This window comes from Acyrthosiphon pisum, chromosome A1 (genome assembly GCF_005508785.2).
Source record: "Acyrthosiphon pisum isolate AL4f chromosome A1, pea_aphid_22Mar2018_4r6ur, whole genome shotgun sequence".
Taxonomy (NCBI): domain Eukaryota; kingdom Metazoa; phylum Arthropoda; class Insecta; order Hemiptera; family Aphididae; genus Acyrthosiphon; species Acyrthosiphon pisum.
Window position 1 is genome coordinate 112,086,800 of NC_042494.1, and position 27,098 is coordinate 112,113,897.

The following is a 27,098-nucleotide window of genomic DNA, read 5'->3' on the forward strand; positions in this document are numbered from 1 at the left end:
TTGTGTATATTTTTTCAGAGTTCGATATTTTGAGTTCGTATTTGATATTTGATTATTTAAAATAAATAAAGAGTTTAAGAAACATTTTTTCGGGCTCAGTACAGTTAAACATTTCTAATATTATATAATATAAATATAAAAAGAAACTGAACTATTGATTAAATGTAAATGTATAAAATAGTACTAATTTAATATACATTTCGAGTTGAATATTACGCGTAAAATATAAAGTAGCTACAAAAACAAATAAATTAATTCACTACATATGCATAATGCATGCACCATAAGGCATATTAAATGAAATATTGAAATTATACATAGTATATAAAAATGTTTTTTTTGGTGGATTTTAAGTTTATAAATACTGCAACTGTAGGTGGGTACTTTGTTTGAATTTTTTTAATTAGCAAGATTATTTTCCATCGGTTCGTAAAATAGATAGGCATTTTTTGTTAAAAATTAACATATTCTCCGGTTGAATGCTTTTTAAAACATATAAATTCTTGTTGTTGTCCTCAAATTACAAGAATAAAAGATTTTATTAATTTACTTACCTACCAAATTTACACTATATAGGTTCAAGTATACCCGTATGGCTATATAATACGCATATTTTGTTAATATGCCATCTGAGTAGGTACTTAGCAGTAAGATAAATTTAAAAGGTTTTGAGATTTTTTTTTTTAAGTTGATTACTAAATCTTATCACCAGACAAGAGCATTTTTGTGTGCGTGTATTTTTTTGCTGCATTTTTAGTTCATTCTAATTTATGAGTGTAGCGTTATTATAGTATTACTACCTCCATAAATATTTGAACCGAACATTTGATGTTTATGTTTATTTTGTCTCCAAATTACACCATTGATCTTAAAATAATTGTAATTTATTAATATAAAATTCCAATGTTGGTCAAGTTAGCCAACTTGTTTAGCTCGTTATGTTAAATCGATACAACAAAAAGTAAGTTAAGTAGAGTTAAAATTGACTAATAACTAACTTCGTTAATTTAATTGATACATAATATAAATAATTAACTTATTTATAAGATAACATTTAAATTTATAAATGGTAAAAAAATAGCATATCAGTAACTTTGTAGGTACCTACAAAATAGAGGAATTTCATTATTTTTGAATCTTGCAGAAAGAGTATTTGCTGTAGACTACGGTGGGAAGTCCGGAGTTGACTCTCTAGCCAACTGTAAAAGAGAAGGGAAACTAGAGTTAAAACGACCGATAATTTTTATGTATAATAAGTTATGGATAACTTTGTACATTGGTATATTTTGTAATTTGTATGATATAAATTGTATAATTAATAAAATTTATCAATTATGGAGTGTTTTGAAATAGCTAATCGCTTTAACAAATATTTTTGTAGAAAACTTTTCTTGTACAGTTGTATCTGAAGTTATTAATTTCAAGAAATGGCGTTTTGCAGGGTGTTTGTGTATGCGTGTGCGTGTATTTGTTTCAATCAACACCTAGGTACCTAACTATAATATGGCCATATCAACTAATAATTTTTACTAAATCTATTAGGTACGATGTATTGTTTTTAATATTATTTCAAACTCAAACTGATTATGATTGTCCATTTTAATATTTTAGGAGTTTTTTGTTTGGTCTGGGACATTTCTAGGATATCTTATAATTCTCAAACAAATAAAATTATAAATGTATGGTTTATATTATAAAAATGTAACTTGATTTTTAATACTTCTGTATAAAATTACCTAGAATTTAACACTTGTTATATATTATGTTATAAACTAACTTATTTAATTAAAGTTTTTTTGGAAAAAAGTAACGAGGTAATTAACTCAACGATTTAATTTTAAAATCGTTATTAACCAGCCTTGTAAAATTCTATATGGTTATATATTATTACCTATCTTCTGTGAAAATTAAAACATATTTTGCTACACGGTTTGCACCTAATGTAAAATTATTTAATGAAATATTTAGTACTCTTTTTGAATATTTTATACGTTTACAAGTTCTCATTAGCATCTATATAGATATTTGGCTTCCATTATTTTTATAAATTTATCATTATTTCGTTCGGAGTAGGTACCTATTAAATTATTCTGTATCACATATTATTATCGTATCTATGTCCTGAGTGGCGTTAATCAATAATTATTTTACCGTATGTTAACAACGATTAATTATATTTAAATTTTAAAATTTGTTAATATTTAATCGTCAACCAATTATGTATTTAATAACTTAACACGCATTTTTGTACTTTAATTTACACTTATTATTTTGTATTTGGTTAATTTTAATAGTATACCTGACGTTTCCAAGTGGTCCGAAGTTATCTACATCTGTAGAATCTTTGTTAGACAAGTCATTTAGTTCAGTTAAATGGTGACATTCTGAAAGACTATTTGCCTTTATAAAAGAAGCGGAGCTATAAATAAACATAAAAAAAAATATTTTAATATTGATGATTACTTTTTGTCGTTTAACCACATTTGGATGGGCCAAGAGCCAGTACCTGAGAGGTGATGATTTAACGGCAAGCGATTTGTTAGAATTAGTGCCTTCGTGTTCCATTTTCATTGAATGCAATTGTTGTGCGAATTCCTGTAATGAATAATATAAACTCAAAAACAAATATTTTTTTTATTGGAAAGTTGTTTTTTTTTATTTTTTTGAGTAAGTTTTAGCTACGATAAAAAAAATATGATTTCTGCAGGGTTTTTCTTTTTGTTTATATTAACATAACTTCTAAGAAGTCAATAAAATAAAGTTTCCGCTTATTTTCTTTCGAAAATGGCTAACATCTAACTGTAGAAACAACTAAACAAAGAATATTCTCAGAACTGGGTAATATATTTAGAACTAACTCTTGACAGGTATCATTCAACCTTGCTAAGACATATTTACACAGAATATGACAAAAGTAACTGTAACAGTATAAACTCTTAGGTTAATTTTTTTAAATAGATCCATTTAGTTCAAGTCTCCATCAATAACCAATAATATCCCTTTCTACATTTAAAATTACATTATATTAGATTCAGAAAAAAGACTCTTGCTTTTTATTTGGATTATTTTATTTTGATATTTTCAAGAAATTACAAAAACTAGTTCATAAAAATGTATTCCATGAATTTCACAATTTTTTTTTGGTAGGCATTTCTTACGCTTATAGCTTTACAAATACACAATGAATAGATACAGCTCTAATGAACCAATTTTTCTAGCTTAAAAAGTGTTCAATGTTAATATGAAAAACATACACGTCTAATGTTATTTATATAATCAATAGGCGATACCAATAACCCCACTTTTCACAATTTAAAAAGGAAAACTTATTCATAAAGTTGTGGGTTGTGGCTTTTTTTTTTTTAAACAAATATGTGTAAAGTTGTGTTGTATTGTTTTATTTCCTTAATATACACATTATTTTCATTTTACATGATATTATCTTCATCTGAGTGGGTACAAATACTGTTTTTAAATTAATCATATACCTGCTATAGGTTTTCCAAGCAAGCCTAGGAATATTTATGATTTTTGTAGAGGCACCGGGCCAATTTAATAGTGTCTTTAAATTAAAAACAAATTATACCTTATCTAGATTAATAAAGCACGCACCTCACAACTGTCACAGTTATTAATTATGTCAATTTTACTCAATAAAATGTATAAATTTACCAAACCTACAACTCCCTATCTAAATATTTTATCTTGAGTGCAATTACAGCTCTATATTCATACACCTGTATTAAAAAAAAAAAAAAAATAAAAAAATATTTAAATTAGGTATGGTTAGGTTGTTGGGCACGCATAAATATATTGTAAATATGTTTTTAAAAAAACCTTGTAACTATAAACTGTCCCCAATCATTTGTGTTAACTGTTAAGAAATTATTATTTTATTTCTAACTAATAATAATGTACAAACATTACAAGATAGGAATATTTTATTGGAACTAAATTAACTTAAACATACCTGTCCATTCTCGGGAGGATCACCATTTCCAAAAGTTGATACAACGACTAACAATAACGCCTCGTGTTCAATACTTGTCATATCATATTCTTCCATGCTCATTACCTTTTATATTAATTTGATTGTTATTCAAATATTAATTAAAATCAAAAAACTGTCGTTTAAAATAATATAATATAAAGATAGTGATTGCTGATAAAATACAATTTTGGCGATTTCGTGCGTGTTGTTAAATTAATTATATGTCCAATGTACCTGGGAATGAAAAGCATGTGCAAATATTTCACCCAATTTTTTCGCATACATTTCTGATCTTCCGGTTTCTGTTGCATATAGTATGGTTGCTTTAATCCTACGGGACAATGCTTGCCCAAACAATTTCGATGTGAATTTCACAGCTCTAATGAAATACAAATATATTAGGTATTCAATAGGTATCAATATTGTTTATACATATATGTTTTTATCTAAATACCTAGCGATTTGTTTAAAGTGGAACTTTCGTCTCTGTTTCTTTAAAGATTTTCCTTGATTTTGTCCTTTTTTCCAAACATGAGTTTTCCAGGCTGGTTCCTTTGAACATATTTACTAAATATTATTTAGTGGCTTATTAATTAATTTTAAGAAAAAAGAAATAATTTTATATGTAATCAAGCAATTGAATGTTTTTGTGAAATTATTTTTCCAAAGTATGATTTATTAAATATTTCATGTACATGGTTTTTGTGAATTATGTATTTTTAATATTAAATTAAAACGTGATGGTAATGATTTAAATATGCATTCAACAATATTGCCAATCTCATGTCGCTTAAACGATTTTAATATTTACGATGTATGTCTTTTCGATTAAAATACTTTCTTACAGCACTATAAATGTTTACATATAGGTAGGTACTATGTTATTCTAAGTACTTTTATTATTTTAATAAACATAATAAATGTGTTAATGGTAAATCAACTAAACTCATAATATTTTTAGTCCATTTATATCAAATTTCAGATTTTACCTGATAGGCATACATTGGGTGAAGTTCGTAGCTGACCATTTCTTGGTGAAAAACAGGTGTGATGGAGCCAGAAATTGGAGGCACAATCCACACCCAATCAGCGGGGCACCCTTTTCTTGTTCTTAATTCGTTGTCGTAGTGCTTCATAAACGATTCAGATGCGGTGTGATGATCCATTATTGTGATATTGTTTGACTGTTGACAAAATAAATATTATAACTTAAGATCGTCAACATTTACTATTATAATTATTTAAAAATACTAGCACCTTATATATTGACTTACTTGGAAACTGTAAAGTACGGCTAAGTTTACTTCAACAAGAGCTCGATCTTTTTTCAAAAATCCGTAATTTTTCAATTCGATTTTCATACGTTCTAAGACGTCCTGCAAGTTGTAAATACTTTCTTAGTAAAAACAAAAAACTATCAACAAAATCTCATCGATCACTTACATCTAGAACATTGTATCTGTGTGGATCGCATAGATTCCTACATCCGATTTCCGAACTCATATACCATCCGTTGAACGGACACGCTGTGAACTGGATTCCTCCACAGTCAAACATCATTCCGGATACTGCGGGAAGACAGTACCATCGGAGACCCAAGTCAGAAAACCAATCGAATCTATACAAGCAACCGGTTGAAGCTATTAGATAAAGCGATGAACATTTAAAGCGCGTATCAGTCTCCCTTGCGTATATTGTGCACCGATATAATACGTTGTATTGTTCAAAACGGTACTATTATTATAGATTTGATAGTACAAAGTGAAGCTAGACGGAACGCGTTCATCCAGTACGTGTAATTTTAAAATTAAAAATGAAAACAATTTTAATCGAGGTAATGAAACGATCCTAATAATGATACGAGAGGATTTTAAACCCCAACTCACGTTATTTCATTGAATATGTATGTGATTACGTGTGGATATACTTTATACACGCATATTTATTTAATTATTTTTGGTTTTAAATTGTATCCAGAACGACTCATCAAACAATGTTATAATTTATAATGTGTACCACCGGGAATATTTAAAAAAGAAAAACGATCATCTCATTATTGATTAATTATATTATATTATCTTCATTGCGTAAGTTTAAGTCATATTTTGGTATTTTGAGGTTTAATTAATACATTCTGATTTCTGATCAAGGAAAATTGCCTTTTTTTGATGAAAACAAATTAAGTCAAACCTTATCATTCTATTAGAATGGTTTTACTAAAAAACAGAATCTAAGAATAACCTCATAATGTAATCACGCACCGAATGTCCGAATATATATTTAATATTTATAAATTTATAATAATATATTAATATTGTATAGAGTATAGACTATAGGTACTCAATTTATAGTCCAAATGTTCAATACTCTTGTATAATTTGTAAGTTTGACGGAAGCATTAATATACATATATATAATGTGTAGGGTGGATCTAGATGATTTGAAAACCATTCACCAAAATTACATAATAGGTTTGCCTTATCTTTCAGATTCACTATGTGTAAATGTATAATATACAGTGTATATAGATACTGTATAATTATATATTGTATAATCGCCCACAGACATAAATGGGACCGATAATATTAGCATTTGTAAAGAATGTGTTGGAATATACTCTACAGTTAAGTTTATAATAGTTAAATACAGATAATATTATATAATATACTACATAATAGTATTGTGCCACCTATATTAAACATGTGTGGACACGTAGTATATTATATCTTTTTACATTTTGTTCGTGTAGGTACCGTGATTAAAATTGGATGAAAAGTACTTTTTTTTATAGTTTATAATCATTTAATTAATTTTCAGTTATAAACCATAGATACCAACAAGTTATTACAAAGTATATTAAGATTCGAGAATAAAATGTAATTATGCGATTTCATGCATCGTCCGCACTGGAGATTACTGATTATTCTATGGAATAATAAACATATATTTCGATTTTTAATCAATTTATATTTTATTCAAGCAAATTATCTTTAGTTTCATGAGCATTTTTATTAATTTTTAATTAAACTGCTTCGTTAAAAGAAAAAATAATATTTTTTATCTCTAAACTATGTACTTCTTTTCAACACCATATTTCACGTAATATACATCAAATGGAACTCATAGCACACATATATCGGTTATATTTTAATAGCTTTCGTGTATGTTTATTATGACGTCATGTGTCATATACTTTATAAACTGTGTTGCTGGTTCGAATATCGGAATATGTAATCTAATGAAAATTGAAGTAAGTATCCTAGAAATACCATACACGTATAATTGCCAATTATACATAGTAAACAATTTCCATAAGATTTATGTGTATCTTTTTTATTCGCGAGGCTTAGTTATATTATATTCAAGGACTCTTTAAATTAACAAACAAATATTTATGTATCAAAAAATATTTACAAAAACACTGTACAAATATTTACAAAGTTAACTAAGTGAAAATTATTAGTTTAAATATTTGGATACGCAATTCGTGTTCGAAAAATCAAATTATGGGTATAACAATATTGCCAATTGTAATTGTATCTTTGATATAAAATTTACATTAAAAAAATAAACTCAATTGTATAGTTTCGGTTTCTTCTATATGTGTTAAATATTTAAGTACACCATGTACCAACATTTTCAAGTATAATTGATTAATAATAATGTATTTTTCGCGGGTCACAATCTATTAGTGCAATATTATAGAGTTTTTATATAGCGTAACTTTTATACACGAAAGACTAAAGTGATTATATAATATAGGTATGCGTAAAATATTAATTATACATTGTATTAAAAATATATATCGTTTGAAGTTCTTTAGAAGTCTTACGTATGGTAGGTTTATCAATAGTAAATAGGTACCTATCGATATAAATTTATATACCTACTAAACTATTGATGAATTGTATTGATTTCCACAATTTTAAGTTAAATAGCGTATAACTGTTTGTACTCACGAAGGATGAATAAGCGAAACCTCCAAAACTAGTTCCCTCGGTAAATCGAAATAATCTGGATCATGACCGTTTGCCGATAGCACTAAAGGCAGCAAATCCCATCTTGTGCCCTTTCCGCGCCAACCAAGTTTCGTACACACCTGAAAACCACGTCACTTCGTTGATTTAATTATGTCCTGCACATTATATTGTAGCGATTGAGTATTTGATGTACCAACATATTTCGGGTTAAGTATGTGACCTACCACACATTCCGTGTACCTATATTCCAAGTGACCTACCACACATTCCGTGCAATGCTCGTGAACTACCGAAACTTTTGGCTTGCACAATGATAGTACCATGTTATAATAATAAACAAAAAAATAATATAAACGGTTGAATTCGGGTAGACATTTTATTTTAAATGAACTTGTTTGCGTTAAATGTGTGTAAAAGTACTTGATAAATAAATACATATTATGTGAAGCTACTTTGAGGCTTTTTACGAATATAACCACATTATGATGATTTTTCAGCCACAAATTAAGACTGACAAATTGTATGACTAATGCGATAAATGTTTTAATAATGATTAAGAAATAATTCGTAGTAGGTAGGTATAACAATATTCTAGAGACCAATATCAATGATACTAATAGACATAATATATATTACATTATTTCAGTTTAAGTCCGTTTTATTGCGTATTTGGGTTTATCCTATTTAAAAATGTATTTTTTTTTTTGTGAAATAATATTTTCGTTTCAATTGAAGGTCTTTGACAATATGTGGTCAAGTCCAGTTTAAATTCAAACTAAATGACATCTTTGAGTATAATGATTTATAATTTATGGTGGTAGTCTTGTCATTATCATCAATCTTCTACGATTTTTGACGAATTTATGAACGAAATAAGAGAAAAGACTGGCCTTAGATTGTTTCAACAAATTTGTTGGAACAATTATATTAATATATAAACCGTGTATATAGTTAGTATGTATAGTACAATACTACAATAATGATTAGTAAGACAATATTACTATAATATATTGATAAGTAGGTAACATACTATACCCAAAATGTGAGGGTAGGTAAAAATGTAATAGAAGTTCATACGCGAATTTATCGATTCCGCCAAAACATCCAGTTTTAAAAAAAAAGGTATAACCGACTCCATCGGCTATTGATTCCACTTGCTACTGTTCATACTATATTTACCTATCTATTACAGTGAGTCTTAAATTGACTCCGCTCCGCTCAGAATCTAAACTGATAGAACCCGCATGTCGTAATGCAGAGTTGTATAAAAAATGTATTAATTTAATGGCTCACCAGAATTTCGCCAATTATGTATTAATATAATGTGTAATTTATTTTAAAATAACACATTTTCAAGGTTTATATGGAATAGATACGTTTCGAATTTAAAATCCAATTACTATGTATAATTTAGTAAAAAAAGTATATATATACAAGGCGATTCACGAAGCATGCACAGCACCATTTTTCCCCTTTAATAGGTAAAGAAATTATTCAAATTTCGATTTTTGAAATATTTAAATATACTCAAAGAATTTTTGAATCTTTTTGTACTGTTTAAGGAGTGCCATGTGGCAATACAAACTTTAGTTTTTCAAATTAGAACTGCTATTTTTTTCTGTAAATTGTAAGTGGATTATTATTTTGAAAATGTCCATGTAGAGGTACCCGAGTAAAAATTTGAACGAGTTGTTTCCAAGTTATTAAAATGTTTATTCTAAGGATAATAGTCCTTAAAAATGGTTTGTAAATATATTAAACAGATGTAATATTGGTATTTATTATAGTTTAACCATTTTCATAAATTATTAATGATGATGGATTAATAATTATTTAATATTAATCACCAAAATTTTAAAAACACCATAGGCCTCTATATTATCATTCTCAATATTAAATTCCAAAAATAAAAATTTGAATAGTTTCATTATTAAAGGAAAAAAGGGGGTGAATATGCTTGGTTAATCAGCTTGTATATAATGTAAAGCAACTATTTGCATAATACGATACACAATACGATATACGTTACACAACGAATAACAATTACAACGCACTTTTCTTAGTTTATAATTTTAAATATTTATTTATTATATTAAATTTAAGGCTCGACCGAATCAATAGCTGTGGAATTGATTTAAAAACGGTGGAATTTATATAAAATCGGCGGGATCGAAATACGTCCGGTCTTACTATTCACCACTATACCTGTATGATACTTTGTAAACAAATACTGTATTATTTTCACAGTTACCTAATATAAGAATCGAAATTTGAAAGATTATTATTTACGATCAAAAGACATAAAAAGTATATTAATTTTTTTAAAGTAACATTACGTCAGTGAATTCTACGTTCATCGGGTCGCCAATGATTGTTCCATCTGGTTGTTTGTATCCGGCGTAAGAAATTAGTTGAGAGTTCCAAACACGAAAATCATGCCGACCATCGGTCCTTTGTTGAAATACAGTTATAGCTGATCTATAAACATAAATATTTGATTATCAAGTATGATGTTTAAGATTATTTTATTGACACAAGCTTATTATATCTTTGAACATGCGAGATCCTTTTGGACCAAACATTTCAAAATCGTATCCATCCTTTTTCGGTCAAATTATAAAGTTCAATATTTTACTATAATAAGTTATACTTGTTGAAAAATTACTAAACACGTGTATAACAATTATAAAATATAAAAATAAAAATATATTATTCGTCAATTCGTCATAAATTATTTGATCAGTACTCTTTTGTTTTTCACGGCGCTTATGAATACTATTTAGAATTTTTTACTATTCCCCCCCCCCCCCCCCACCAAAGTACCAAATAGATTCACTTTCCTATCAGAGAAGATACTGTAGAAAAAAATCTAAGCATTTTACTGTCCTAAAACGTAATAAGCGACATAAAAATAATAATACACATCATTGTAAAATTAATACATTCATCGCTCCGCTCAGAATCTAAAAGTAAACATAATATCATAAATATTATGATAGTTTAGACACGTTGCTACCTACTGTAAAACTCTAACTGATAATTTAATAATACTTTCATAATAGATATTGTATGTATTTTTGTAATTAAGTCTATACAAATCAAATTATTTTGTGGTATAAAAGTATATATATATATATGTAATTAAAGTATACCACTACACCCATAATCACTTTTGATAGTAAATAAATAAAGGAATACAAATTGTATAAAATGTATTTTATACAATAAGCATTCATATTTTATTTAAAAACAAAAACAATATTCTAAATATCTGTTGATAAAAGAAAAAAAATAAGAATTGTAACTTCAAAGTGTACTTATTATCGAACAGAAAGACGAATAATAATAAAACAAAACCATCAAAAGAAAACTTAACAGTTGCAATCAAAATGTATTATAATTTAACATTTTGTGGTTAAACAAAGTGGTGTTACGTAAACATTGAACTTAAAAACTGATTGTTGGCTCTTAATGAATGGATCACTACATAGTTAATTATGTTCACTTAAAAATATAAACATTTTTTTTATAGTTTATTTAAGTTATGTTCAACATAATTAAAATAACAAGTATTTAGTGTAAATAGAATCGTTTCGTTGACTAAAAAAATAAAATGTGACAAGTTCTTTCAACCGCATTACCTACTGTGTTTTTACAAGAGAGAAACTTATAGACTTATCCTTTCAAAACTTTGTAAATTGTAAGTGACTGTTGAAACTTTTCAATTCATCTTTGTAACTTTTTAATAAAGTGTTGTAAAACCAAAAATCTTGAGCGGAAAAAGTCTGTGTTGATAAAAATAAATTCAGTATTCGTAATTGATAATTTATGTATATTGTTGTTAATATTTTTTTAACGACCTATAGTTAAATGTTTTTTTTTTTCAATAAATTTATCTAAAGAATTGAAAAATTCCTTATAATCAGTCAACGAAAATCCTAGAATTTAGCATTGAAGTATATAAAAGTGAAGTCGAAAACAATTTGAGAAATCTTCTGTGTGTAGAAAAACGTAACAATAGTAAATTGAATTTAAAAAAAAAAAATGTATTCTGAGAATAGATGCCTTTTTGCACAGAAGCAGGTATTATTGTTGAATGAACTGTTTTTCGAGTTAAAAACCGATACCTATAATTTTGTTGAAAAAGCATTTTGTACCTGTGACTTTCATGACAATAATATTATGAGTAATACATTCTAGTAGAAAATAAAGTATCTATAGTTTTTACGCTGGAAGTAGATTTTATCATTTTAACGAGTTTGAAGTTTTAACATGTTTAATTTTTATATATTAGATTTTAAGATTGACAATAGTGTGGAAAATGTTAATTTTGGATACGCTCGTTTTGTTTAAAATAATTGCACAAAATGTAAAGTTTTCTGGCAAAACTGTCTTAATAAGAAAGTTTTCAAGTTCATTGGTATTCCTATATGCAAAATCCTTTCCACTTTACTTCCAACTTCGAGTTCATCGTATTTATATTTTATATACATATATAATATATTATATTATTATACCGTAGGCTGGAATAAGCGCGAGCGATATTAGGTGACGCAGGAAATTAAATCTCATTTAATGCATTCTCAGTTGATAAAACTTTTAAATAACACCTTGCTACTAATATTATATTTCTATACTAAGTCAAATAATTTTACGAATTATTCGTTTGGAAATTGGCCGTTGATTGTATCTGCTTTGATTGCACTTGCACAATCTTATTTTTATGATAATTGACTGAAAATAATAAATTGTTACTAATTGAAATTGGTTTAAGAATTTACCTGTTCCAACCTAATATAAATAAGGTTATAATTATTAATTAGAACGCATATCATACACCTTTGTCATCATCGATAATACTCCATTTACACTGAAAAAAAAAGAATATTATTCTGTTGTTTTATGCGGGTTCAAGTGGTGAATAGACAACCATTCAGAGATATTTTGAAAGTATCAACAACTGCGAGGTCATTAAATTTTTGATTCTGAGTGGAGTGAGGGATCTAGTGGTTTTAGAATAATGTTTATTTTATTTTATTTTTTTTTTATTCTTTATACAAAATTTCTACCAGAAGGAGTTCTTCGATTTCAACATAATAATATCTTATCTTATCTTTTAGCAAATTGGATCAAGATGGTACTTATTAGTTAATAGTTATTAGAGAAGTCATTTTTCGATTTTCTCAATAGTTATTTAATTACACGGGAAAAACCACCGACAAATTACAAAAAACCGCTAAAAATGGGATTTTGATTTCTAACGCTTTATTTATCACCATAGAAACGAATAAAAATAAAAATAACTATTTTAGTTATTTTGTTGTTATTTATAATATTAATTCAACTTACAGGCTATAATAAAATATAATAACTATATAAAATATCTAGACAAACAGTCTCCACTTAGATTCGTTTTTCGTGATAAGATAGGATAGGACAATGATAAGATAGGTATCATTGAATTCAAATTTTATACAATCCATTATACAGTGACCCACTTGTAACCTACTGTACAGCAGAGCGACATTCACTTACCCGCTTTTTTTATATATTATATTTCTATTTCATTTCATATTAAAAAAAAACCTCATAGTATCCACGGTGTCATTGATGTCATGGTATCTGCCGTTCTAGCGTAATTGTCGTTAAATTGTACAAGTTGTGTCTAATATGACAGCGATTACAGACAACTGACTAGTGTTAAAACGATTTGAAAGTCAAACCTTAACGCGATCACTGCAATCGTGATCACAGGCAATAGTTTAAGGATGACCCACAGGCTACAACCAAATCTAATAAAGATAGTAAATACTCAACAACAAAAAAAACTACAAAAATCTACTTATAAAATGAAATGTTCATAAATATAAAATATACTTATGCAACAATCTACCTAATAATAGTGCAAAATCTCCAAAATCTAGTCCAACTTTAATCAAACCATTTTAAAAAATCAACATAATTACAATCTCGATATGCGTAAATTACTTTTGAATCTCAATTATTACACAATATTTTATCATAGATTTATTTCTAATTCCATAATCGCTCAATCAATAATCTATTACGCAAGGTGGATATATATATATATATATATATATGTATATATTTCCACCTTGCTATTACGTCTTATCGTATCATTTTTATTTATTGCATCTATAAATACTATCATTTATTAAAAGTATTTGTTTTTTTTTCATTGTTTACAAATGCCAATATGTTAAAAAAGGCACTAAAAATAATTTTATCATAAGTGTTGAGTAGGTATAAGAATAAAATCATAGAAGAAAACCTCATGAAATATTCATTTAAGCAGTAAATTTGAAGTTAAAAGATATATGACACCTTATTTTTATTTTTTTGTTATTAGGCACTATATCAGTTTCTAACAAAACCAATTTTTTTTTTATGTATCGTGGTAGAATAACTAAAATACAGTTAAAAAAAAATGGATAAAACATTCACACGTATGAAGTAGACTTTTTACCTATAATTTTGTTCTTAGTATTATAGAATATCGATTTTTATGGTAATGGTAACTGCATACGAAATGTTATTATATGTCACTACACGTTATAATGATCATTCAGTTTTAAAATAAAATCATGATTTGTATGCCACGACCTACGATTTTATAAGAAGAAAACCTATTGGTTTTTATTCGTTAGTCGTTAGTAGATTATTTTGGTATCTGTCATAGTGACATCGATATTTCATTTTATCTATATTGTACAGTAATATAGTAGGTACCTATAATTCTTTTTGATATGAATAAATAAATATTCCCAGTATTTAACAAAAAAGTCACATATTTAAAATATTTCATAATATTGTACCTAGTTATTTGATTCTTTAATTTGTTTTATATATAATATTATTATTTGTTTCTTATAACTTATTAGATTTTATAAACTTTACAATATACATATATATATTTAAGGCATATTTAAGGTAGAAATATAACCCAAGAATTAAATTTTTTCTGATCATATTTATAGCCGACTTAAACTTAATTTACATACACGGTATTGTCATATCAATTATTAGTTAGAAAACGACGTGAAATATCTGTTTTGGATTTAAGATACGATTTATTCTCCGCGATATATGCAAATGTGTTGGTTACAACGAAATCCACAAGAATAAAGGTGACAAGAACGGGTTCATGTGGTACATCCAATCAATAGCTGACAGTTTAATCAAACTTGTAGAATTTAATTCTGTCTGTATTAGATGAAGTGGAGAAGTATCGCACGCTGGTTTGCGTATGCAAATTAAATTATTAAACGCATACTGAAATCGGACTACTCGACGATGCTATTTATATAACACCACCACCACCACCACCAACAACAACAATAACATCGGTGTATAATAAGGGTTTGAAGAAGAATAAATTGAGAGGTTTTGCTTCCAGAATTTTGTTTAATATGCTAATATACATGCATAGATAGGTATTTTATAGTGGTCATGGATGAATGATTTGTGTTTTGATAAATGTTAAATACTTGTACCGTGTATTGTGAATAATGTTTATTTTGGTTACAAACCTTATGTTACCCTTGTTTGTGCTGTACTTGATGTGGTTGCATATTGCTTCGAACATGTTGCTAGTCGTAGTCACTGATCTACAATCAAACATCTGAAAAATAAACAACAATTGTGTATAAATTCAGAAAGTATGTATAATATATTCGAAATAATTTTAGAATGATTAATTGGGCGTATTAGTAACGATTTATGGAGTCTGGGCCAGGCAACGTTAAAGATATTTAATGAAAAAATGAAATATTTTTCGATATAAATGTTTGATGATATAAAATGTATATTATACTTTATAAGTTATTTGTACTAAAATAGTTAAATAATTACCTAGGTATTGTTTAAAATGTTAAAATATATGCTTTTAATTGGCATTCTACAAAATATGTTCACTAGCATATTATTATGGTATGATGTTATGCACATTCGTATTATATAGTAAACATTATTTTGTAATGTACAATAAATCGAGTCATAGTGTTTAAAAATAATACAGTTAAATACTAAGAGCAATATAGATTTCGATACATTATTTATTTATACCTATAGGAATTTCATACGATGCATTTTACGTATAATATTATTCATTTTTATTATCTGGCACTGTACAAAACGTATCTACCAGACAAATGTATATAGTTCAATTCATTTTTAACACACCAGAATGAGATTATGTACGTTTTATTCGTGATAACCACCGACAAGTAACTTATCATCGGTATGTTCAAATGTTTTCTTCTCAATCCCCCGTGAATACTCAATGGATTTGGGTTCAAAATCTAACTGTATAGATGACTTAGTAAAAGAAAACGATTATAGTCTTGATTGAATGGATGTTTAGAACCATTGATGCGTATTCAGCAGAATGTGTTAAAAATGATCCGTGCGTAGCCTTAAAGTTACAACTTAAAAAAAAAAAAATGTTTTCATTGACATTTTTATTTTTCACGAACATTTAAATAATATATGGTAGATATACCACCATCGTCAAACTATATATTATGTAACCCAGTGAAGAATAAGATCCACGCACAGTGAGAGTGTAGAATGGTTGCAAAATTGCATAATATATAATATAATATATTACATATATATATTGTATATATATATTTGTTTAAAAAAAAATTATTTAATAAAATGTAAAATATTTCCGTCGGAGTTTGCAAATGTTTTTGTTTCCTACGTTTTTATATTTCATGCTGTCCGAAAATGATTTTCGTTACTGGAATCCTTTATAATAAGTATTATGATCTAAAATTCCTTACAATATTACTGTAATAATATTACAGAAATATTCAAGTTTTATTATTATTATTATACCTTAACGTAAATATACGTCAAATACAACTCTATGTCTCCTTTTAATAGTTACAACATTTATATGAATAAACGAACCTGCAGTTTAGCCCATTGTATTCGTCCGATGCATCTGGCAGAATTCCTCCACGCTAATTTGGCACCAAATACCAATTCAGTTTCTGTAAGTTGATAAGTACCAGTAGAATTAACTTCTTGCTGTACTTGTTCCCATCTGGTCTCGTACGCTGGAGTATTGGACCTGTAAAAATGAAAGCCGTTGTAAAATAAATGATTAACTAAAACCTAGAGATGTAAAAATACGGTATTTTGTTTTTTTTTATTATATTATAATACCGTACTAAATCGTATTGAATCTTGCAGTACCTTAAATTAATAAAAACTGAGTCCAGGTTATAAAACTCATGGCCAATTTTAAAATGGCTTAATACAACATAAAACTACATTAATTCAAGAATTATTTTGGAGTAAATTAATGTTCAAAGTCATGCTACCAATCCTGATACACGTAGTGACTAGAAATATTTTTAGTTTAAAATAATGTAATAACTAATAATTACAATTCATAGTTAATTATATTCTTAAATATCAAATTAATTTTCTAATAATATTAACTAATATATTTTTTTTATACAACCTGTTTAAAATAATTTTATACCATGTGTAACCTCGTACAATACAAATTACAAACTCACATATTAACTAAATAACCTAATTAGAATTTAGAAGTGATTAGATGGAGTAATATAATGTTTTCAAAATGTTTATTTGCTTAGCTAGCATTTTTTTGAATTTTTATACAACTTTACATTAACAGGTAGGGAATGTGCAGCCTAGTGGCACAAGCAATGTTGTTTATGTGGCGGGAGAGGTAAAATCAAAAAATGAATTTCCATTAGGTAGGTATAGATTTTTTTTTGTGCATTTATATATATTAAAAATCATTATAATTCATATTAATGAGTCATTGATAATTAATATAATATATTAATACCATAACATTTTTTTTATCAAAAATGTACTGTGCTACAGTTGAAGGGGGGGGGGGGGGTGGGGTGCCTTGGCCCAGAAACACCCTTTTCAGAGTGCTACTGGTGCAGGTCATATTATAATTATAAAACTTACATACCGTCAAGCACGTGTTAGGCAAATATTGATTACTTTAAAATAGTGAGTTGTAGGCATACGATTATGGACATTTTCTTTATTTGAATCTTTTATGGGCTATATGATACAAATAAATATGAAAAGGTGATAGAGTGGAAAATTTCACATGTATTATATAGGTACAAGCGCAAGCATTTTGCCACTATATGTAAGTGGACACCGGGTTCGACAGAATATACGTCGTATGTACGAAATAACATGATAGCTATTACGCCTTACGATATCCTCACGGTGGCTAGAAGGTTAAGTATACCTAGTAGTACCTCACCTACACCTTGCGATCCATGAAATGTTTAAAATAAAAATGTTTTGACCACCTGGCGACGTCGGTGCAGGTGGTGGTCAGACGTGTGAATTATTGCCACCCATTTTACTAGTATCCATGTTGTTTTCTGCTAAATGTACTCAACTATTGCTATATCCAAGTAAAACAATTCGTGATTTTAGGTTTCGTGCCGATCCCTTACAATGTTGTCATCGTAGACCTTTACGATTATTGTTTAATTATCGTACCATTTGCAGGGATGATGTGGTCTATTTATTTTTGGATGTAGTTATTTAACGCTGAAATATATTATTTTCCTCGTACGGCGGGTTTATCGATCGAAGTCTTCGAAAAAATTGCGCCACACAAATTCAATTCGGCCGATAAACGGAGAAATGTCTACCTACTGAAACCAGCGAACGATCGCGCGATGATGATTATAACAATATATTATTATTATTTACATTTATTATACATGTGTTTGACATTCAAACGCGTTTTAAGTGTAAAAAGTACACGAGGAGCTTATTTTACCGGTAAACTGTAATTTTCTGGGTATATTTTTGTGTTGTTAAAAACATTTTTTTATCCAAGTCATTACTACACAGCAATTTTCAGAAACAAACTATATATTTTATAATACTATTTTTATTGTTATCATTTTTGAACTATTTTACTTTTAAGCTGACAATAATATGCATTTCTTAATAATTAATCTTCTGAAACAGCAGTTGAGCGAAGTCGTGGAGTAGCACTGTAGTACACCTCAAAATGTTGGTGCGCTTTCCATTCATCTGAACTCTAAATGATTATTGGTTCGGGGTATGAAATTATAAATGTGTTTTCATTTAAAAAATATAAAAATAAAAACTTAACAATGATAACGAAAAAAAATATCGTGTTGTATAAATAACTTCAAATTATTATTATATATAAAAAGTTTTCAAAAACACATAAATTTCCCGAGGAAATGGCGTTTTAGTGATAAGAGAACTATTTACTACTCTGTATAATATACAATATTATAATATAGCCGCGGGCTGCATGGGTATTTGAAATTATCATTGTTATTATTCTAATAATTGTTTTGCGTGTACCGTGTATTGTGTATATACAAGTACCTACCTATACAACTCATGTCGCATACATGTACGTGGTATAGACATATAAAATAATACAATGATAATAATATAATATTACAGAGGTAATGACAATTATTTTATCATTGCGACGGAAAACAACGATGGTTAGACGTGGCGTGATGGGTGTGGCACAGGGGTGGGGTGTGGGGAATAGAAAATAAGCTCTCGACGTCTCTCCGTGGATTACTATATTATTATTATTATTATATATCTATGCAAGTGCACGGTAGCAATGTAGCACACAGCGACGAATTTATTGTGACTGAATGGGTATAACGATACGACGCGGTCTCTCCCGCGTATTAATAATAGTCCTTTTCTTCCCTTCTCGCGAGCTCAAGAAACGCATATAATACGACGCCGTCTGAGAAGGTTTATATCGAGATTAGGTATATAATTACCTGTGGCACGTTTATATATTATTATTATTATTATTATGATTATTATAATTTATCGTTCTCGCGGTGTATGACACGTGGCGACCGTTGTTCCCTGTTCACCCACTCGGTTGGTGTCGCTCGGCGGTGATGACACGTTGGGTGGCGGGTGTGGGAGGTATTGTGACGAAAAGTGGTTTCTTTGATATATAATATATATATTATATTATGATAATAATAATGATTATTATTATATTTTAGTGTTGTAATAGTACTGCGTTTGCACCACATGGTGGTGTTATAAAAAATACTTTTGAAAGACTGGTTGAGGAATATATTAAATAAAGCGAAAACAGATAATGTAAATACTTCTCAAACACATACTATAGAATCGGAGATGTATTCAAGCTTCAACATAGTACACAAATACTTTTTTACCAAATAGCAAGTGTTTACAATTCATCACAACAGTGGAAAATATTACAATTTATAGCACACGATATTATTTTCTCGTGCTTAGCCAATACTCGAACCAGATAATTATTGCGAGAAGGAATTCTGCTTTTTGATACATCAAGTTTTCGCATTTTATTGGAGAGGGAATATTTGATTAGAGAGTTTACTCGCCTGTACTTAAAACCTGATCAGTTTATAACAACCAACATACTGAACCATTTGAATAGCGGATAACTCCGAATAGTGGACAAAATGTCAGTGACCAAAAGTGTCTGGTATTTTAGAGGCTTCACTGTTTATTACTTTACAATGAATATTGAATACTAATACTAATATAGGTCACGCTCGATCTAGTTTCGACTTTCAAGTAGCGTTTATAGACAGCTTAGCTGAAGTGCTGCTAGACAGAAAAACAATAACCGTTTAATGATTGATGACTTTTTAAAATTTAGCTTCCATATATCAATGTTTTGATCTATGGTCTAACGCAGACACCGGCGACCCACAGCCCTCAGCGGCTCGGTCCTCGGAACTTTTTGCTGAGGTCCTCCAAATATATTTCATGGTGTTTAGAATTTTAATTTTATATCTTAAATTGTAATAAATAAATTCGAATCATGTCTATTATAATATAACGATGTGAGATAAGCTATAAACGAGAACGTAATGTCGTAATCTTATTGTATATTCGTAATTCGTATATAATGTATAAATGTCGTCGATTACTACAAATACTTATCTGGTCATGGCCTTAGTGTCAATGAATCACGGACGGATTTATATTTTTTTATCGAAAATAAAGGTAAACTGTTATGTTTAATTTGCCAAAAAACTATTTTATCTGTAAAAGAGTATGATGTTAAAACAAGGCCGCCCGCAGAAATTTTTCTTGGAGGAGGGGGGGGCAGTGAAAAAATACCATAAATTACTTACATTTACCATAAATTCTGTTTTTATATCACATCGTAAAAAAATTTTACAATTTTGTGGCACCTTATCAGTTATTAGTCCTCCTTATCGCCCTTTTAGACTGCTATATAAAATGCAAATAAATGCAATAAAATGCTATACAAATTAGGTATTATCTAAATGATCGGGGGGGGGGGGGTGGCCCACCCTCCCCTGCGGGCCTTGGTCAAACGTCACTATGAAAAAGAGCATAAATTAAAATTTGGTAGTCTCACTGATGATCTAATCTTAGACAAATTAAAATAAATAATTAAAAAAGTTCATTAAATTATCAACAAAATAGTTTTAAATTACAACATAATAAAAAAAAATCACGAGTACGTGGCGCTAGTTTTTGAGTTGCTGAAATGATATCCAAGTGTAATCGACCATTTAACGACTATTCTATAAATGTTATTCATAATTAAGCGACTGACACGTGAATGCAGTTTTAAGAATATCAACATCCAATATAAAAATAAAAAGGCAGATTAGACAGACTGTAGAGGCCTCCCAGTGGAGGTACTACGACATGAGCAGGTATTAATAATAATTTTTAAATTTTCTCAACTAATGTATTTAATTCAAAATTAGTTAAGAAGGACAACCTCCTTGCAATGTGAAACTCATAATATGATTGTTGCTATATCCATATTTTGTATGCAGCTCTCAATGAAAAGCTGATAAAAAAATGTCGCGTAAGTAAAAAGGTTGTCGATCCCTGGTCTAACGGATAAACAAAGTATAGTACGCATAGCTAGCTCCTTAGTTTTTTTTTTTATTATTATTAATTAACCCGCGGCAACTTAGGCCATTGGGTGGTTTTTACTGTGTGGGATGGTACTCTAGGTTTTAAACACTTTTACTCAGTTTGGCAGATTTTTTTATTGGGCACCCGTACCTGCCATGCCCGGGTGGGGGATGGCGGCACTTCTCTCCGGACACCGTGACATGCCCGAAGAAAAATGCCACCCGCGGCCGAGGTTTTTGAACCGGCGCCGGTACGCGTCACAACCGACGCCTTAGTCCGCTCGGCCACTCCGTCCCCCCGCTCTTTAGTTATAAGTTATAACCAACAATATAATAATATTTAATATTAAGCATAATATTTTTTCTGTAATCTGTAGGTATATAAGATATTATTATAATTTTTAGTCATAGATAGTTTGTAGCATAGATAGTTTGTAGGTAGTGGTATAATGGTGTCCCGTAAACATGTAAAAATAGCTATCAAAAACCGATATATAAGTATAATTTTCGATTAAATTCGTGTTAAAAACACTTCATGGAAATATAATCGAGAATTAATGAATTTAAATACTGGTACTCAAATAATTTACAACCTAATCCAACGTATAGGTATTATGGTGTAGGATTTGAGTATGGTAATAATAATAACAACATTATGTGAAACGTGTCCGAAATCTTTTCCAGGCATTTCTTCACGCGTGATGAATGTTTATCGTTTAACCATTATATTATAATGCATGTTTACACGATGACGTTTAAATGGCTTTTGATCCACGGACATTTGTGTTTATCTTAATGTGCTTCACACCTGCAAAATATAGGAATCTATATGGATCCCATACCGTTTTAACATTAACATAATATGTTAGACGCATATTACTGCAGTTGAGGACTGTTCGTCTTAAGAATAGAATCGCTCAGTACCATAATAGGCATGTAGCTGTAAAAATATAATAATATAAACAGAGATAGTTTTATCTTTTAGCAGCTCTATTTAGCAATTTGAATACGAATGTTTAGATGAGCACAATATTAGATAATATCGCACGAATGTACTATTATACGTATATTATTACACATCGTGTACCTCTTTTTTTAATATTTTCCACTCGTATTTATTATGATTAACGTATAATAGCAATGGGATATTCAGTACTAAGGAATCTAACGATAATAATAATATTGTTGTTTTACAACGATTCGAAATCTAAAGTAACCGGTTCTAAAGTCAAGTGAATAATTTGAATAATCGCGAATTCTCGTTCAGACGATGTTTTTGCAGATATTATTTAAAACGCCCATCCACTGATTTCGCCAACACTCCACGATTATGTAAATAATCCATTAAAAGTGAAATACTAATGTTTAAGTCCAACAAAAGTTCGGATGATTTTGTTCACTCTTCGTTAATGTACGGACGTGTATGAATTCATCTCTTATATTATTTAACCATGCGAATGAGTAGCGAGTAATCGCTTAACGAGTGTAACAGTGCATAAAATGACCTCCCAACAACAATATTTTCACAATAACAAATGGCATTCTGAATTGGTACTTTGTCCGGAGTATTATAGCTTGTTGGCTTAAGTCAAACTTTGCTTTTATTTAAATAATTTAAACAATGACTCGTCGCGTATGATATTTTATCTATATGTATAATATGTATAAGTATCCAACTATCGTCTGATTGTGTGTTGTTAATATATAGGCATAATATTATACGTCGAAAATCGTTGGGTTGGTTGGTGTCAACACGAAGGAAATTCGATGAAAATGAAAAATTGTAAAATTATTATAATCGATGTGAAATAAATTACGGTGTATATTATACTCAACGAAACGGTCTGTTAGCATATTACTTTAATAAACCGTGTTGCGTTATACAATATTAAGTACATTAAACTACTAATAATTTATTAAAAAAAAAAGAATTATATTATTATATAATATTATTTCTATTCGGTCGACTTATTATAGTTGTGAATTTGTAACGAAATAATGAAATGAAAAATAACGTATAGTTGAGTAGTTGATAGCTAATTTTAGTTTTAATATTATTATTATTAATATGCTAAGTTATAATAGACGCAATATTGTTATAAGAGTATAAAACTGTCATAAGTATTTTAGACTTAGTAAACGGGTAATCGTTATTCATCACTTCGCGGCCGACCAAGTTTGTCGTCTTATCTCTATACGGATAATGAATACATCGGATAATAAGGGCACAAGTGCATAACAATACTTCGTGCCAAATCGGGTAAATTGCTGGTGTCTCCGTTAAAGTATACGGCTTTTATTACCCATATAAAGTAGTAGGTTTTTTCCCCTTAGAATATTTGCATATATACTGGGTCGTAATAATTTTCTCGTATCAAGTAGTATCACGAAAGGCCATATCACGAAAGCTAACAATATGGTTAGCAGAAAATTGCTTAAACGCGCGCGACGCATTACTGTTTATGAGTTACATTTTTTATGCACAGCAATCACATAATAGGTCAATAGTAAACAAATAAAAATAACGATATACCTAATAGTATTATAATAATATTATATGGTCACATGATATTTATTTTTATCTTAATGACAGCGAGGAAAAAATTTAAACGTTTTTACCATTTAGTGTTGCGAATCAACTGGTTTGAAATAATTGAAATAAATCACATTTTCACTTTTCTGTTGTACAAAATATGATTTTTGTGCACCTCAATTATTTTTTATAGTATTGTATCCTCGTACGAACGAATCTGTTTCAAACGAGTGTCGTATAAATAAATCGGTACCTAAAATACGTATATTATGGTTCAATTCCAATATCACGCCCAAAACGTATCTATGTGCACGCACATACATACACGTCACACACCCCTTGTACAACGTGTTTATACGGTATGTGTGTCGTTTAAATTATATAGGTACGTTACTATTTTTCACCGAATTACTATTAGTCAGTGGCGTTGGTGCGGGCGGTGTCGGCAGTGGCGGTCGGCTTAACGCATTTAATCATTTGGAACGAAAAATCTGACAACACATATTCTACTGGGAGAAGATCCAAGAACGGTTTTTCGGAAAAACGTTAAAAGAAAGTAGCTTTTTGTATTAAAAGTTCTCGCCGGAAGGTTTCGGTCATTTACGTTTCATTTCCTTTCGTTAACCATTGATCCCTATCCATTTTCTATATAAGCGATTCCTACGTGTGCCAGTGCGTGTGCGTGTGTGATTTATCGGACCGGCGGTTACCAGCTACCTATTTAGTATGCTCGCCCATACCACTACTGCGTTTTGACTTTGGTTCGTCCGCGAAGTTTTGTAGCTATCATATTGTTAGATCGCTTAATAATAACTCACTCGTTCCCCAGGTGAATACGTTTTACCCGCTACCGCCAATACCAGTTTAGTATACTACTGCTGCTTAAACCACTATTTCTACTATAACACTTCTATAGTTTGCTATAGTGTTGTATTATTATAATAGCTTCACCAAAATAACACATCCTCCCCGTGCCATTCATACTGGCATATTCGTCAGTGAAAGCTCAAGTTTTTGCATTATAATAATCTACTCGCGCGCCAATATGGGAAACGCGCACCAACTTTTTGCTCACCTTTATCAACTGTATGGCCGTATGGGTACCTACCTACGAAACCTGCTTATAATAATAACTGTTAAGGACTTTACTGTTATGCGAAATGCGCTTTGTAATATTATGTTTTATAAATAACATTATCCGTGGCAGATGATAAGTGTATAAATGTTAAATTCAGAACACGCTCAGAATCAAATTATTATGGCTTTGCGTGTATTTTCGCACCCCAATAACACCAATATTATACGACACCTTTTGCTATTACTGCCACAGTAACCTATGGTTTTGTGTACAATTTGTATAAAAAAATTATATTTTATTTATTTTTAAAAAACCATTAATTTAAATAATGTTACTAAAATATGCTAAAACACATATATTATATTTTAAATTCCGAGCGAAGGGAGGTATGTATTTATAAGTAAATAGATACTTAATAGGCTAGTTATTATTTCTTTATTTTTGAGATTTTTTGAACAACTAGTGCGGAAAAATAAAAATTACCATCATAAATTACAGTTTGAAAAATTAATTGAATGAACTATTCTTAACACTTATTAATGTTCTAAAAAATGCCAAACCATCCCCTAGCTCTAAAAAAAAAAAAAAATACCAACAATTACACTTCACTATTACATATAGTTGCTGCTTTCTCATTCTATTTTTGAGAAATTAAAATTCAGAGTACAGCTAATGGTTTTACTTATCTTGGCGTAATACATAGGCTTATTCAAATAAATAAACTGAGAAAAAATGTTCGATCAAAACTAGTGTTTTTTTTTTTTACTTTTACGAACAAACAAACTCTCAATCCTGTTTTGCTCAGCTATATTTGAATACGATTTATTTCGTATTTTTTGACGACTGGTTATTAACACTCAGAATCTATTAAATCGTCTGTAAAACATATTTTCAACAAGCATTTTCGATTTATTTTGAGAATAAACTCTCACCCTAGTTGTATGTATTGTATGATATATATTGAAAGCAATAATAAATAATCAGGGAAACGATTCTGATCACATATTATAGATTATTGGTTGCTATTGGAGTAAATAGTAATAATTTTTGAGGCGTTTCACGGGCATTAAATACAATAATACCAACAATTGTTGATTCTTAAAATAATAAATAAAATGTAAATTAATAATATTATTTTAATGTACAATATAATATAATACAGCTATAAAACTATTTTGATATATTATCAAAAATTGCATAACTACTTTGCGATCTGCTGGTAATACACTTATATATATGATGGCAATATGGTGAACCAGACGTCAGGGTAATGGAGCGTTTAAATAGATTTAGTTAAAAAGAAAAAAAAATCGAATTACCGTGGAATATCTTATAATAGTGCATTATATTTTTAAGACTAAAAAGTAATTTGCATGTAAATAAATAACGACCTATAGTGATAAATATTTCAATGTTAAATCATTATATAATTTGCATAAATATTGAATAAAGTTAACTATACTGAATACAAAATTGGTATTTTTTTTATTTTCGACGCAGATTTCTATGAATATAACTCATATAAGTATTTCATTATAAGTTGTTTAAATTA

At 28.9% G+C, this 27,098-nt stretch overlaps 1 protein-coding gene across 5 annotated transcripts in view; it reads right to left on the reverse strand.

The window, feature by feature from the left end:
* LOC100160390 (nitric oxide synthase, salivary gland) overlaps positions 1-27,098 on the reverse strand; it is a 98,848-nt gene that overhangs the window by 9,954 nt on the left and 61,796 nt on the right. For all 5 annotated transcript variants that reach the window (XM_029488058.1, XM_029488057.1, XM_016808483.2 and 2 more), the window contains 12 exons: positions 16,909-17,071; positions 15,522-15,613; positions 10,308-10,449; positions 7,951-8,090; positions 5,435-5,609; positions 5,266-5,367; positions 4,981-5,175; positions 4,446-4,543; positions 4,226-4,370; positions 3,971-4,075; positions 2,507-2,595; positions 2,300-2,419 (listed from right to left, as the gene is read on the reverse strand). In XM_029488058.1, coding sequence (XP_029343918.1) covers positions 2,300-2,419; positions 2,507-2,595; positions 3,971-4,075; positions 4,226-4,370; positions 4,446-4,543; positions 4,981-5,175; positions 5,266-5,367; positions 5,435-5,609; positions 7,951-8,090; positions 10,308-10,449; positions 15,522-15,613; positions 16,909-17,071 — 1,566 coding nt within the window. The remainder of the gene's footprint in view (positions 1-2,299; positions 2,420-2,506; positions 2,596-3,970; positions 4,076-4,225; positions 4,371-4,445; positions 4,544-4,980; positions 5,176-5,265; positions 5,368-5,434; positions 5,610-7,950; positions 8,091-10,307; positions 10,450-15,521; positions 15,614-16,908; positions 17,072-27,098) is intronic.